Source organism: Paramisgurnus dabryanus, chromosome 4 (genome assembly GCF_030506205.2).
Source record: "Paramisgurnus dabryanus chromosome 4, PD_genome_1.1, whole genome shotgun sequence".
Lineage (NCBI taxonomy): Eukaryota > Metazoa > Chordata > Actinopteri > Cypriniformes > Cobitidae > Paramisgurnus > Paramisgurnus dabryanus.
In genome coordinates this window covers 1,533,636-1,547,664 of record NC_133340.1, presented here as the reverse complement: position 1 = coordinate 1,547,664, position 14,029 = coordinate 1,533,636, and the positions used below count along the sequence as shown (strand labels likewise).

Below are 14,029 nucleotides of genomic sequence, written 5' to 3'. Positions count from 1 at the left end.
CTCTCATAGACCTGAAGCAGGAAAGCGTGAGAGATTTTTGCAAAAAAATCCACATAATCCTCTTAGCCTCCATTTAACAGCCTAACTGTCCATCAAACATCCATGCAAAGCACATCAGGGAACTGTCATCAAGCGCAGCAGCCATGGCAACACTGAATAATTAAGAGGCTTCCTCCAGTCAGGCATTATCGTGAGCAACCTGAGCCGGGTCCTGACTGGTTTACTTACAGAGACTGGAGACTGTCTATTGCTGTGTCCGAAAGCGTTCACTCTTCCACTATTCCCTATATGACATTCTGTGTCCACTATATGGGGAAGAAGTGAACAAAAATGAGTGACCAATTTTGGACACTGACCTAAATATCCTGCTTTAGAGAGTGCTGTCGCGGAGCTTCCTCATATACACCTGTGTGGCTGTATGGATTGTATTGTGAAAAGCTAAAGTTCTTACTGTGTGTCACATTTGTCATGTTCACTGTATTTGTTGATAATAAAGAGAACAAAAACAACTGCTTGTCATGTTTAATTACCATTATACCACAGGGTTGTTTAATGCTTTATTCTGATTGGTTGAATAACAACGTATAGATTAGCTGGCCAATCAGTGACACAGAGCTTTTCAAATCCATGTGTTTCAGGGAAAGGAGTGAAATCTGGAGCTATAAAAATGTACAGTTTGTGGGAAATAATCTTTTTTGAACCATAAACCACGCGAACACATTTTATTATAACAAATACACAAAATAACGTTGTTTTTTAGCAATGAATCAACATCCATTGAACATTTCTCAACCAATCAGAGTAAAGCATTCAACAGGCCCGTGGTCAGGGCCGCCTTAACCTATTGTGAGGCCCCGGGGGCTAAGAGGTTTTGTAGGCCCCCCATCCCCTCGGATTTATAGACACTTAATTTAACAACCACACACAGCAACTTGTGGTGATAATAAAAATAAAATGTGTGAAAGTTTATATGTTTATAAGCTTTATGTTTATATAGTTTTTGGAATATACAAATTTGCAGAAAATTGCCTCTCACTAACTAAATGCTCAGCACAGTTTTAAAAATATAATAAGTTAAATTTAGTTTTAAAGTGAAAATGCATTAATGATAACAAAAGATAAGTCTTTATAGACAGAATCTTGTTTTTTAATCAGTTATGAAGATATAGTATGCATTGTATTTAGTATTTATGCATACATAAGCATGTAAAACGAACAAGTATGAATATGCACAAAACAGACAGGGAACATACCTGTATATATCTTTAGATAAAGAGATTATAAATGTGAATGATGCTATCAGGGGATGATCATTTGAGATGGTCTTGTCGCTCTTTACTTGACTTGCACCTTTACCGTTGCGTCTCTTTCTCGTCTTTCTAAACCAACAGATGTGTGTACTACTTCGCGTCTACCACCTTGGGTGTGCATTATTTTAGAATAATTCAACGGCCCATCGTCAATTATTCCTTACTTATGTTTATTTATTATATTTAATAATTATAAACAAAATAGTTACGTTTGTGAACAAACTTTTTGTTGGCTTGACAAAGCCTGGGTTGAGCTAGCATGATTTAGCATAAAGCTAGTCTCAGTCTCGGACGTCACACCCAAGGACCATTGGCTGAACATCTGATGCATATCGTACACTTTTCTGGAAACACTTCAGTAGCTTTGAAAGTTGTCAGCAGGCATTCAACAGGCCCGTGGTATACAGGTAATTAAAAATAATGCACACCCGTGTTGTAACGACACGACGCTTCGCATCTACCACCTTGGGTGTGCATTATTTTCCAATAATTCAGAGACCCATCGTCGATTATTCCTTACTTATGTTTATTTATTATATTTAATAATAATAATAATAATCAACTAGATGGTAAAGTTTGTGGACAAACTTTGTTGGCTTGACCAAAGCATGGCCTGAGCTAGCATGGTTTAGCATGAAGCTAGCAAGAAGTCCCAGCCTCGGACGTCACGCCCTCGGACCGTTGGTTGAACATCTGATGCTTCTGGAAACACTTTAGCCGCTTTGAAAGCTGTCCTCTGACTGGTTGAATACAGGATTTTTGACGCGTGTGTCGCATTCTGCAAAGATATTCACTTGGGCCTAATATAAAATAAGTTCACCCACCTTGTTTCCATGACATTGTGTTGCAGTAACGTTCAATATAAAAACCCTAAAAAATTTACCATATTAGGATAAACGCAATGTTTCAGGAGCGTTCCCTTCACCATATTATCTCTACACTGTCAAATTCCTTGTTGCACTTACATTTTTAAGTTTAATCAACTTAAAATTACAATTTATTGAAACTTTCTTGACTAGTGAGGAGCTGCAATAAATTATTAAAATTTAACTGAAATAACTTAAGCTAATTCAACTTAATTTTTATAATTTATAGAAACTCCTTACTAGTCCAGAAAGTTGAAATTCATTGTAATTTCAAATATATTAAACTTAAAAATGTAAGTACAACAAGGAATTTTTTACAGTGTATGGGCCGATTTCAGGCAGCATTTGTGCCCCAGGGTACAACTTGGATCACATTTCAAGGCATGTTCTTACAGAGCTTATTATATTAAAAATAAAAATTACTGTCTATCACATTTATTTAATTTATATACAGTATCTGTAATAAGTAGAAAATAACAGTCAACTAGAACAAACACAACTAAACATAGATGTGTGGTGCATCCTTCAGTTGATTCCAGTCACATATGTCGCAAAATCACAGTGCATTGTGGGTAAAAAATAGTGAACGCATATAGGGAATGAATTTGTGCACAGCATATGTTTCAAACACAGCATATTTGCACATGCATAATCTGTGGATGTGAATGACTTTTATGCCATCATTCATTGTTGACACAATGAAAGCGGATACTTATAAATAATCTCCTTCTGCTTTCCAGCACATCATACTCATGATACTGTCAAGAGCTATTAATATTGCAAAAGATCAATTCAAGAGATGCACTTACATCCTGTGTAGCACATACAGCAGGAACATCTACAGTCTAAACATCTGAGTTCATCCATAACAAAGCTGACTAGACTGTAAAGAAGATGTGTAAACAATGTGGCTAATATTTATTTAAATGAATCCTTTGCTGTGTGGAAGTGATTTATTTATACTTTTAGTTTAATGTATATGTACATGCCTTTGTCTGGGTTTATAGTGTAGGATAATTGTATGTAGAACGGTAAATCAGAAATATGCCTTAAACTGGGTTGTCACAGACTGGGTCACAGATAACCTCCTGAAAAAGAAAAATCTAACTGTACGTATATTCAGTACTGTTAAATATGATGCTTGGCATTTCGTTCCTTTTGTATACAGTATCACCACATACACCGTATAGAGGAATGACAAAGATCACTTGAACCTATCCTCATGAGGGTCTTAAGAGGCAAAGGATTGTGGGATTGACTGAACAGCAGACTCACCTGACAGGAAGGCGAACTGTTTCCTGAGGTCAGGGCTGATGTCTGCAGCACACAGAGGACTGTTTTCCTGCTGCATAATCTCATCTGCACAAAAAAAAAACCCCAAGAGATTTGGTTACCACATAGCAATAAAAGGCCATTGATATATTTTCAGAAGTCACATTGCATAGTTTCATTTCATACACAAAGACAGACAGGAGAACGAATCTCACTTCACATTCTTAATCCGGTTATGTTTCTGGATTACAGTACAGATGGTTTGATCCAGGGTGTGTTAGGCCTGGCACGCAGCGGGTGCATGGCACTCATATGCAGTGATTTTATTTACACAGTAATATACTGTAGGGTGATTTCAAATATTGCTTATTAAAAATAACCACATAACCAAAACATATGTAATGCGTTATCGTTTTAAAAATGTATTATAGATCTTTGATACATTATACAACATTGATACATTAATAGTGATATTTATACAATAGCTATCTTTAAACCTGGTGTGTGTTTGAGCATTTTATGACGAAAAGATGGAAGATGGAGTGAAAGAGAGAGCAGTAAACAGCGATTTCCTCTGTGCATCAGGAGTTGATGGATTACTGTAAGCAGCTTTAGATTTACTGGTAAGATTCATCTTTCTCAGGATCAGACCATATATCTATATATAAGTGTTTGTATTGTGTTTGCCCTGATACTGTGCACCAGATGCTAGTGTTAAAGTTACAAATGAGACATTTTGATGGATGTGTTTAGGATTTATCTGTTCAATGTCATCCACCCTTGCAACTGGCAAGCTGCCTATCAGCAAAGAAAAACACTTACTAGACAAAGTTGAAAACACACACACAATTCGATTCATGCATTTTTCCTGCTGTTACTGAAACATTTGGAAATCTTTTAAAGTGGGGGGTACTTCATGCATTATTAACACAGTTAAAGAGTTGTATTCCTTATGCCAAATAAAGGCAAAGAGTATTTCTGGGCCAAACTCACTCTTCTTTCCTACAAGTTTCGAAAAGTTTTGGTTAACTGTTACATATCATGGACCCCATATTCCTTATATGGGCACTTCCATCAGAAAAGCTTACCACACATCAATCAGAGTGAGAGTACAGGCCCGGCGTCAAGGGGGGGCTTGGGCGGATGGTCTCAGGCCTCCCCATCCTGCCAAGCAGTAGGCTTTGGCCCGCCCCGTCTTTTTGACTGCATTTACATTCAAGTCTTAATGCACAGATCCAATCTTTTGACCAAATCTGATTTTTTGTCCTGCCGGTTTACACATACTTTAGACACGCCTCATATCCGATGTCCGTGTTTACATTAAACTATATTAATAATCCGATGTCCATCGTAAGTAAAGCGTGTAGGAACGTCCGAGAGAAAATAAATTGCGGGACTTAACTGATTTAAATTGTAAGATATGTGATTGCTTAACGCCCACTGCCACTGTGTGCCCCTCTTGCAGGAGTCATAGGCTGTTTCTCAATATGCATTCTTCGGCAATCTTGCGTCCTTGTGTTCTCGCTCTACGTCTTCATCAATTGTCAAAGTTTAATTCCTATTCTCAAGAACACAAGTACAGAGGAAGCATAAAAATACCCGGATGTGTTCTTGATATCGAGGACGCATTGAGCGCTGAAATCTGGGGAGGTCAGGTGACCAACAGGAAGATCACACATCTCAATTCTCACAAGTGCGTTCTGTGTTCTCGCAACCTTCTGAGTTCGTTCTTCCAAGGTTCTTCCAAAAAATTAGCATGACACAAAGTTTAATTCCGCAAGTAATCTAGAGCGAGGAACGTAATGCTTCGCTTTTGGTGTGCACGCATCATAAGACAACAGTGGATGCAGTTTGTTTTTTCCCGAAAAGCAAGATAATTTCGAATGGGTTTGTTATATGCATTTCGGGGATGATCGCTTACAAACAAGGCCCAGTTCAACGCCGGATTTGATTTGCCAATTGTTGGAACAACTAATCGTGATGGAGCGGTCCCAACGTTAAAATGCCCCGTTCAGGATTTGCACAGGCAAGTAAATCAAAATTTAATCTCAACTGTTATGTTTGCAATCAGCACATAAGCACATATAACGTAAACAACACGAACATACAGCTGTGCTATACTCGTGACCTCCCACAGTACGCTTCCAAGAGTTAAAGGGGGGGTTTAATGGTATTTCAAGCATTCTGACTTATTAACACAGTTATAGAGTTGTTTCCTCATGCTAAACGTAGGCAAAGTGTCAAAAATGCAGTTGGGCGTGTTTCAGAGCATTTCTGTGCCGAATGCACTTCGCCAGGGTTCGTACAAGTTTCGGCTAATTTTTTTCGATTACGGTTCTAACTGACGTTTCAGGGGTTTTCGATACGTATCACTTCTTTATATGGGCTTCCGCCGGAAAACTTCCCCTGGAAAACCCCGCCCAGCCGTCAGTCAGCGGGAGACGCTAGAGCTTGCTAACAGTTTATCACGCCACTCAGCTTTGTTTAATTTCAAAAGTCAACAATGGCACAACAAGAAGTGTGTTTTTGGATGTAAGGAGAAGACATCCAGCCTTATGGAAACAATGGATATAGTTTATTATCCGGATTAGCAGCGGAGTTTTGCGTGTGTGTGTTTGATGCGGTGGATTTTCATGACGAGTTACACGCGGTAAGTAAGACTTCTGTATTATGTTGGAAATAGGCGTGTATATTATATAAATGACACGAACATGTAGTGAATCATAAGTTAAAACAGTGTTGTATAGTGTTGCATGACTCGTACTCGCTCCTCCCGTGTTATAACTCCTCCTTCTTCATTTTTTCGTACGTTATCGGAAAGATTCGGTAAAGCTAATCTTTCTTTTATAAATCTGATTAAACTAAAGACTCTTCAGAGATATAAAGGATGTCATACTACTCCATAGGTACTCCAGATTAATATCAGAAATGCAGAAACAGCGTGTGTTACGTGAGCTTTAAACTTGTTGGAAAAAAAACAGAAAGATCTGTCTTTTATAAATCTGACAACATGAAAGACTTTTTAGACATATGAAGGATAAAATACTACTCTATGGCTCGGTTTCCTGGACAGGGATTAGGCTAATCCAGGACTAGGCCTTATTTATATTAGGTAATTTACAAACATACACTACAGGTATGCATCTTGAGACAAAAAATGTCACAGATATGTTAAAATTAGTCAGGACAAGATGTTTTTAAATTACAGCAGCTCAAACTTGCATTTTAGGCTGGGACTAGGAAAAGCAATGTCCGGGAAACCGCCCCTAAAGGTACCCAAGATTAACATGAGGGGTCAGAAACTGTGTATGTTATGTGAACTTTAATAATTTTGCACTCAGCATATGGAAATAAAACTAGGTCACAGATAAACATTCAACACACATACACACAAATATAAGTGGGCTTATATTATACTATATTATATTTCATTAAAAACAGCTCAGAACTGTGTTGGCATAGGCCTAAAACTTGCAAAAACCACCAGCAGCACATAAAACATATGACAAACCTCTATTGATATTCAATTGGAGTAAATTCAGCTAGAGATGTTATTGCATAAGCAGATGGTCTGTATGAGCCTGATTTTTATTTGATTCACTTACTTCAGTGACATTCCTACAATTTCCCTAAACTATGTAATATTGCACCCCTTGATGTAAATACTAATATCATCATCATAAAACAGCACAACTTTTACATCATCTGATAAACCGGCATACTAATCTAATCTTTAGACACAGGAAAAGTCACACAGGAAGCCATTGTTTAAAAGCCACAGAGATCCCATCAAAAGATGTATGGTGTATGATGACGTGTGTTGCAGTATTACCCCGGCTTCTCAGCCTGTCATTGAGTTGAATTCATGTTAAGTTCAATGACATTGTCTGTGCTCAGTTAATAAAGGTTCAACATTCCTCTACATTTTCAAATTTAGACTAATAAGTACAGTCAGAGTTCAACTCCCTAAAGGACAACAGCATGAACAAAAGCAAGCTTTTCTCATATGAGCGACAGACTGCAAGTCTTAAATAACAACCACGTCATTCACCTGGACGTCAGAAACAGGAAGACAGCATCTGTTTTAACACCTTGTGGCAGGTTGTGATGAAGGTAATCCAGGTGTTTAATGGTATGCGAAAAAAGAAATCTTTTAATCCCTAATTTAAACACAGACATTGGCTCACACTTGTATGTTGTTGTGCATACTGTTCCCAGAGCAGTACTTATTGTCACCTATCAGGTTTAAAATCAACATGAGGTCAGGATCGCTGTTCCTAGCTGAAACATGTGACCAGAGACAGATGCAAGAACGTAGGTTAACACTGAGCCTGTGAGGTTAAGGGAAGGTTTAGGCATGCTTGTGCACAAGAGACATTATTACCAACAAAGATAGCAATATTTAGCTTTTCTTATAATTTAAAGCAGGTGTTTGAAGACATGCTTCTAATTACTTGTGTAGATGCAAACACTGCTAAATGACACCTCCGTCCAAAATGTAGTCAAGAATTGTATCATTTAAAATGCATCATACTGTAATAGCATATATAAAAGTTTTACCTGTTACAGTAATTTCTTCATGCTTTAAAACAGCTTGAATGTAAGTGTACACCCTTGCCTCATGCGTATCTATGAATATGCAAGTTCATATTCTCTATGAATTTTCTAGTGTCTGTACCACACAGCTCTGACCACAAATATGAATATGCGAATAAGTCCCCACCTCCACTCTTGCGCACTCTTACACTCACCTAAAGGATTATTAGGAACACCTGTTCAATGTCTCATTAATACAATTATCTAATCAACCAATCACACGGCAGTTGCTTCAATGCATTTAGGGGTGTGGTCCTGGTCAAGACAATCTCCTGATCTCCAAACTGAATGTCAGAATGGGAAAGAAAGGTGATTTAAGCATTATTGAGCGTGACATGGTTGTTGGTGCCAGACGGGCCGGTCTGAGTATTTCACAATCTGCTCAGTTACTGGGATTTCCACGCACAACCATTTCTAGGGTTTACAAAGAATGGTGTGAAAAGGGAAAAAACACCCAGTATGCGGCAGTCCTGTGGGCAAAAATGCCTTGTTGACGCTAGAGGTCAGAGGAGAATGGGCCGACTGATTCAAGCTGATAGAGGAGAAACTTTGACTCAAATAACCACTGGTTACATCCGAGGTATGCAGCAAAGCATTTGTGAAGCCACAACACACACAACCTTGAGGCAGAAGACCCCATGGGGGACCACTCAATCTCCACCACTCCATTTGCATGAGCTCACCAAAATTGGACAGTTAAAGACTGGAAAAATGTTGCCTGGTCTGATGAGTCTCGATTTCTGTTGAGACATTCAGATGTTAAAGTCAGAATATGGCGTAAACAGAATGAGAACATGGATCCATCATGCTTTGTTACCACTGTGCAGGCTGCTGGTGGTGTAATGGTGTGGGGGATGTTTTCTTGACACACTTTAGGCCCCTTAGTGCCAATTGGGCATCGTTTAAATGCCACGGCCTACCTGAGCATTGTTTCCGACCATGTTCATCCCTTTATGACCACCGTGTACTACTTCCAGCAGGATAATGCACCATGTCAAAAAGCTCGAATCATTTCAAATTGGTTTCTTGAACATGACAATGAGTTCACTGTACTAAAATAGCCCCCAACAGTCACCAGATCTCAACCCAATAGAGCATCTTTGGGATGTGGTGGAACGGGAGCTTCGTGCCCTGGATGTGCATCCCACAAATCTCCATCAACTGCAAGATGCTATCCTATCAATATGGGCCAACATTTCTAAAGAATGCTTTCAGCACCTTGTTGAATCAATGCCACATAGAATTAAGGCAGTTCTGAAGGTGAAAGGGGGTCAAACACAGTACAAGTATTGTGTTCCTAATAATCCTTTAGGTGAGTGTAGATGCTACATTCGGCAGCTTCAGACACATAACTGCTAAGTTCGGTTTCACACAATGCATGCATACGTGTCTTACAATCTTTAAAGGGTTATTTCATCCCAAAATTAAAATTTGATCATAAATTACTTGCCACCAAGTCCTCCAACATTTTTTGTCAACGTTTGTGTGTTTTTTTTCCTTTTTTAAGCCATTATGCAAAAGGTGTAAACAATACTTAAACGGCCCGTATAAATGCACAAATTACTTACCAGCGTATTCTGTGTCTTTACGCTGGCAGCAACTATGTCAGCGGGTCACATCAGCAGCATGCGATGTAGTCTGCACGTGATCGTGCATTTAACAACCAAGGAGAAGAACAAATTGTTGAATAAAATCATTTGTTTGTTTTCATTGCGCACAAAAGTGTTCTTGTCGCTATATAATATTATTATTTAACTACTAATGCCACATGGACCTTTTGGCGATGTCTTTCACAATTCTTTTCCCATAAAAGAATGAAAGTCAAACTATAGTCTAAGCCTCACGGTTTTCATCAAAATATCTAAAATGGGTTCTGAAAACAATCGGAGGACTTGGTGGTTTAGAACAACACAGGGGTAAGTGATTTAGGTTAAAGTTGTCATTTTGGGGTGACCTAACCCTTTAAGCGCTGATGTTTTGTCATAAAAAATATCCATATTTAAACCTTTGTTTATCCCCCTTGAGCCGTTTGTATTACTTTTGTGAATGATGGATGCACATTTTTTGGACTTGAAGGAGGTGGATCTCATATCCTTATATTTAATAAACTGAAAGATCTAGGATATTTCCTAAAATAACTGAAAAATGTTTTAGTCTGAAAAATTATGGGCATATGGATCTCGGACGGCTTGAGGGTAAATAAATCATGGGTTTAATGTCATTTTTGTGCGAACTATTCCTTTAAGTGCACGTAAAAGAATCGGATCAACGACAGTGTGCCAAATGCCTGTGGATCACATTCAAACTTGGGTCCCTTATGAGTACTTGGACCTGAATACAACACGAATGTGACAGTCACATGAACCACAGCGCCCCCTAATGTGTGGCTCAGTTTCTTAATCATGTGCAGTGTTTCTAGTTGCATCTTTTGTGGTTGCACAACTGTTTACTATGTCTTGTGCAAAGAAGTGGATTATTTGTAAAAGTGGAGCTTTTTGCCAACAAAGCTCGCATGCACTCAAATTTCAGTCAAATTTGTTAAATACCAATGAAATTACTAAAGTGACATTCATGAAAATATGGCATTTGAATTACTGAAATTTTCATGGTCATTAAAGTGAAATTACTGAACCTAAACATAAAAGCCTGCTAAAAAGCGCTCATTAACAAGAAAGCATGTCAAACCCATTTAGAAACTTGGAATTGTTGACCTTTGTAATAAATAATTATGTTCCTCATTTGTAAGTCCCTTTAAATAAATGTTTAATGACTAAAATAAATGGAGATGACTAAATGTAAACGTCAACAGACAGTCCGGCCCCAAACCCAATGACTAAATGGTAATGTCAAACAAATAGTCCCGCCCCGGAGGCACCTCCTTCAAGATATTCAAACTAAAAGTGCAATGTTTTGATAGCATCACAGACTGTAAACAGTAAAATATTACGCTACTATTTTGCTATAAGATCTAGTCTCCAATAAATTCACAATTCATTCATAAAATCAAAAATGTTATTCCATGGCTGCTGTGCAATTATATACACAGCTATGATTCAATACATCCACTTATATAGCCTAGTTTCTGTGCTATAGTGTGCATTTTAGCACAGCTGGACAAGCAATCCAGGTCCAGAATAAGCTGATTTAATAGAAAGTACGGTCCACTATAAAGGCCAAAAAAACATAACATTAAAAACATTCGCACAGAAAGATACACTTTTGGCCATCAGTCAAACAAGCCCAAACAGCGTTTACTAGAACAAACAACTATGATAACGAAGTGATTTTATTGTACCCGATCACCGGATGCGGTTTCTTATTTACATTTATCCCAACGCTTCTGCTAAACAATAAAAGAGTGTTGATGTAGGACGCGTTCAGTCCTGTCACTGTCACCTCAGCTGGGCTCGTGAGAAACAAAAGCTCAAGCTTTCCAACATTTCGTGCACCATCCCATCTCTTGATGTTTAGGCAACAAAGCTCCAGCACAGAGCCTCCATTCAATCCAAAACATCCTCAAAACCAAAGCACCAATAGCACAGCTATAGAAAGTGCCCTGGGCCCCGTATGGTCGCCAAGAACGCCAACGGGGCAATGATAAAGCGGTTCGGCATCAGGGTGCTGGTATTTAGAAAGAACATGGGAGAGGGAAACGCTCTCATTTTAATGCCGTTCCATGGGTAGATGAGCGTTCTTTACAGGGCTTTCCATTTTTAATGCCCCTTGCTGAGCCGTGACTGAGATGCAAATGCGATTCAAGCTCTTGGCTTGGACTGTTGCCAGCAACAGAAGACTAAGATGAGTCCTTTAGGAAACTTGCAAATGTTGTTTCGCAGAACACAAATTGCCTTGTTTTCCCACTAACAAAAACAAGTTTTAGTGCACTTTTAGCGCAACTTTTTTTAAACCATTAAAAGAAAACACCACCGTTTTTCAATATTTTACTATGTTCTTACCTTAATCTTTTTTCAATGCATGCACTTAATCATTGTACAGCACGTTGTGACTCTATTAGCATTTAGCTTAGCCCCATTCATTCCTTAAGATCCAAACAGGGATGAATTTAAGAGCCACCAAACACTTCCATTTTTCCCTATTTAAAAAAATGTTACATGAGTAGTTACACGAGTAAGTATGGTGGAACAAAATAAAAAAATTTTAAGCAGATAAAAATAGCTTCCGCCATACAATATAGTTCTTATTTTTTATCCGCTTAAAAAAATCTCCACGTTTTATTTTGTGCCACCATACTTACTCGTGTAACTACTCATGTAACCGTCTTTAAAAAGGGAAACGTGGAAGTGTTTGGTGGCTTCTAAATTCATCCCTGTTTGGATCCTAAGGAATGAATGGGGCTAGGCTAAATGCTAACACATTCACAACACGCTGTACAAAGATTAAGTGCACGCGCATTGAAAAAAGATAAGTATGTATTCATTCATCTAAGTTGAGGTAAGAACATAGTAAAATATTGAAAAACAGTGGTGTTTTCCTTTAAAGTCCCATGTTTTTTGTTCTGTCTTGAGACATTCAAAATTATACATCTAAAGACTAAATGTGTGCCAACTGTTTAATAAAGTAACACCCTGTTGTTACAAAACTGTACAAGTAGTTTCCTATAAGCAGTATCAAAAATCTTTACTACACATTTCATGAAAGTTTCAGCCGTATGATATCTACATTTGTGAGCCTTGACATGATCTCACCTTTCTTAGATCTCTGTTCCCTGGTGCAGGAGAACAAGGACAGCATTTTTTCTCTGTCTCTGTGCGCGTGCCCACTGTTTGCATTATTTACAAGAGAGTGTTGGGTATAATGTCTTAAAAACCTCAGTATATTAAACTAAGAGCTCAGATGGAAAAACAAGAGCGCACACACACGCACACGCACGCGGCACACACACACACACACACACACACTTATGTTAACATGCAAGGAAAACATCCCCTGCATACTTCATGTCTGTGCAAGCAGCTCAGGTTAAACACAGGCTGAAGTTTTTGTTAAAGACCTCTTTGGTTATGTCTTGTCCAAGCCTGTCTGAACTATAAAGTACGGCAGAGGGATAGAGGCGATATATGCTGGACAGTGGGACGCAATTGTGATTCCCATAATAACTAAATACTTTATATTCAAGCTCTATATTCAGTAGTGGCTCCATAAAGCACAACATATTAAAGGTACACTCCACTTTTTTTGAAAATATGCTCATTTTCCAGCTTCCCTAGAGTTAAACATTTGATTTTTACAGTTTTGGAATCCATTCAGCTGATCTCCAGGTCTGGCGCTAGCACTTTTAGCATAGCTTAGCATAATCCATTGAATCTGATTAGACCATTAGCATTGCGCGTAAAAAAATAACCAAAGAGTTTCGATATTTTTCCTATTTAAAACTTGACTCTTCTGTAGTTACATCGTGTACTAAGAACGAACGACGGAAATTTAAAAGTTGCGATTTGCTAAGCAGACATGGCTAGGAACTATACTCTCAAACTGGCGCAATAATCAAGGACTTTGCTGCCGTAACATGGTTGCAGGAGGCGCAATGATATAACACAGTGCTCGAAAATAGTCCCCTTAGTAACTTTCAATGGCAGGGGACTATTTACGGGCAGTGCGTAATGTCATTATGATGTAACTACAAAAGAGTCAAGTTTTAAATAGGAAACATATTGAAACTCTTTGGGTATTTTTTTTAGGTGCAATGCTAATGGACTAATCAAAGTCAATGGATTGTGCTAAGCTATGCTAAAATTGCTAGCGCCAGACCCGGAGATCAGCTGAATGGATTCCAAAACTGTAAAAATCAAATGTTTAACTACAGGAGAGCTGAAAAATTAGCATATTTTCAAAAAAGTGGAATGTCCCTATTAGTCAGTAATAAGACATTAGTACAGTTAAGGTACAATTACAAACTACACAAATACACTGTACCTTGCTTAAAATGTGTGACTGCCTGTTAAAACCCAGCAAATTTTTTTGTGA

The 14,029-nt window shown here is 38.3% G+C and overlaps 1 protein-coding gene across 12 annotated transcripts in view; it reads right to left on the bottom strand.

Moving 5' to 3' along the window:
* The window catches only part of LOC135785855 (guanine nucleotide exchange factor DBS-like), an 88,016-nt gene that overhangs the window by 46,256 nt on the left and 27,731 nt on the right, over window positions 1-14,029 (bottom strand). For all 12 annotated transcript variants that reach the window (XM_065295441.1, XM_065295436.2, XM_065295439.2 and 9 more), the window contains exon 2: window positions 3,452-3,535. In XM_065295441.1, coding sequence (XP_065151513.1) covers window positions 3,452-3,535 — 84 coding nt within the window. The remainder of the gene's footprint in view (window positions 1-3,451; window positions 3,536-14,029) is intronic.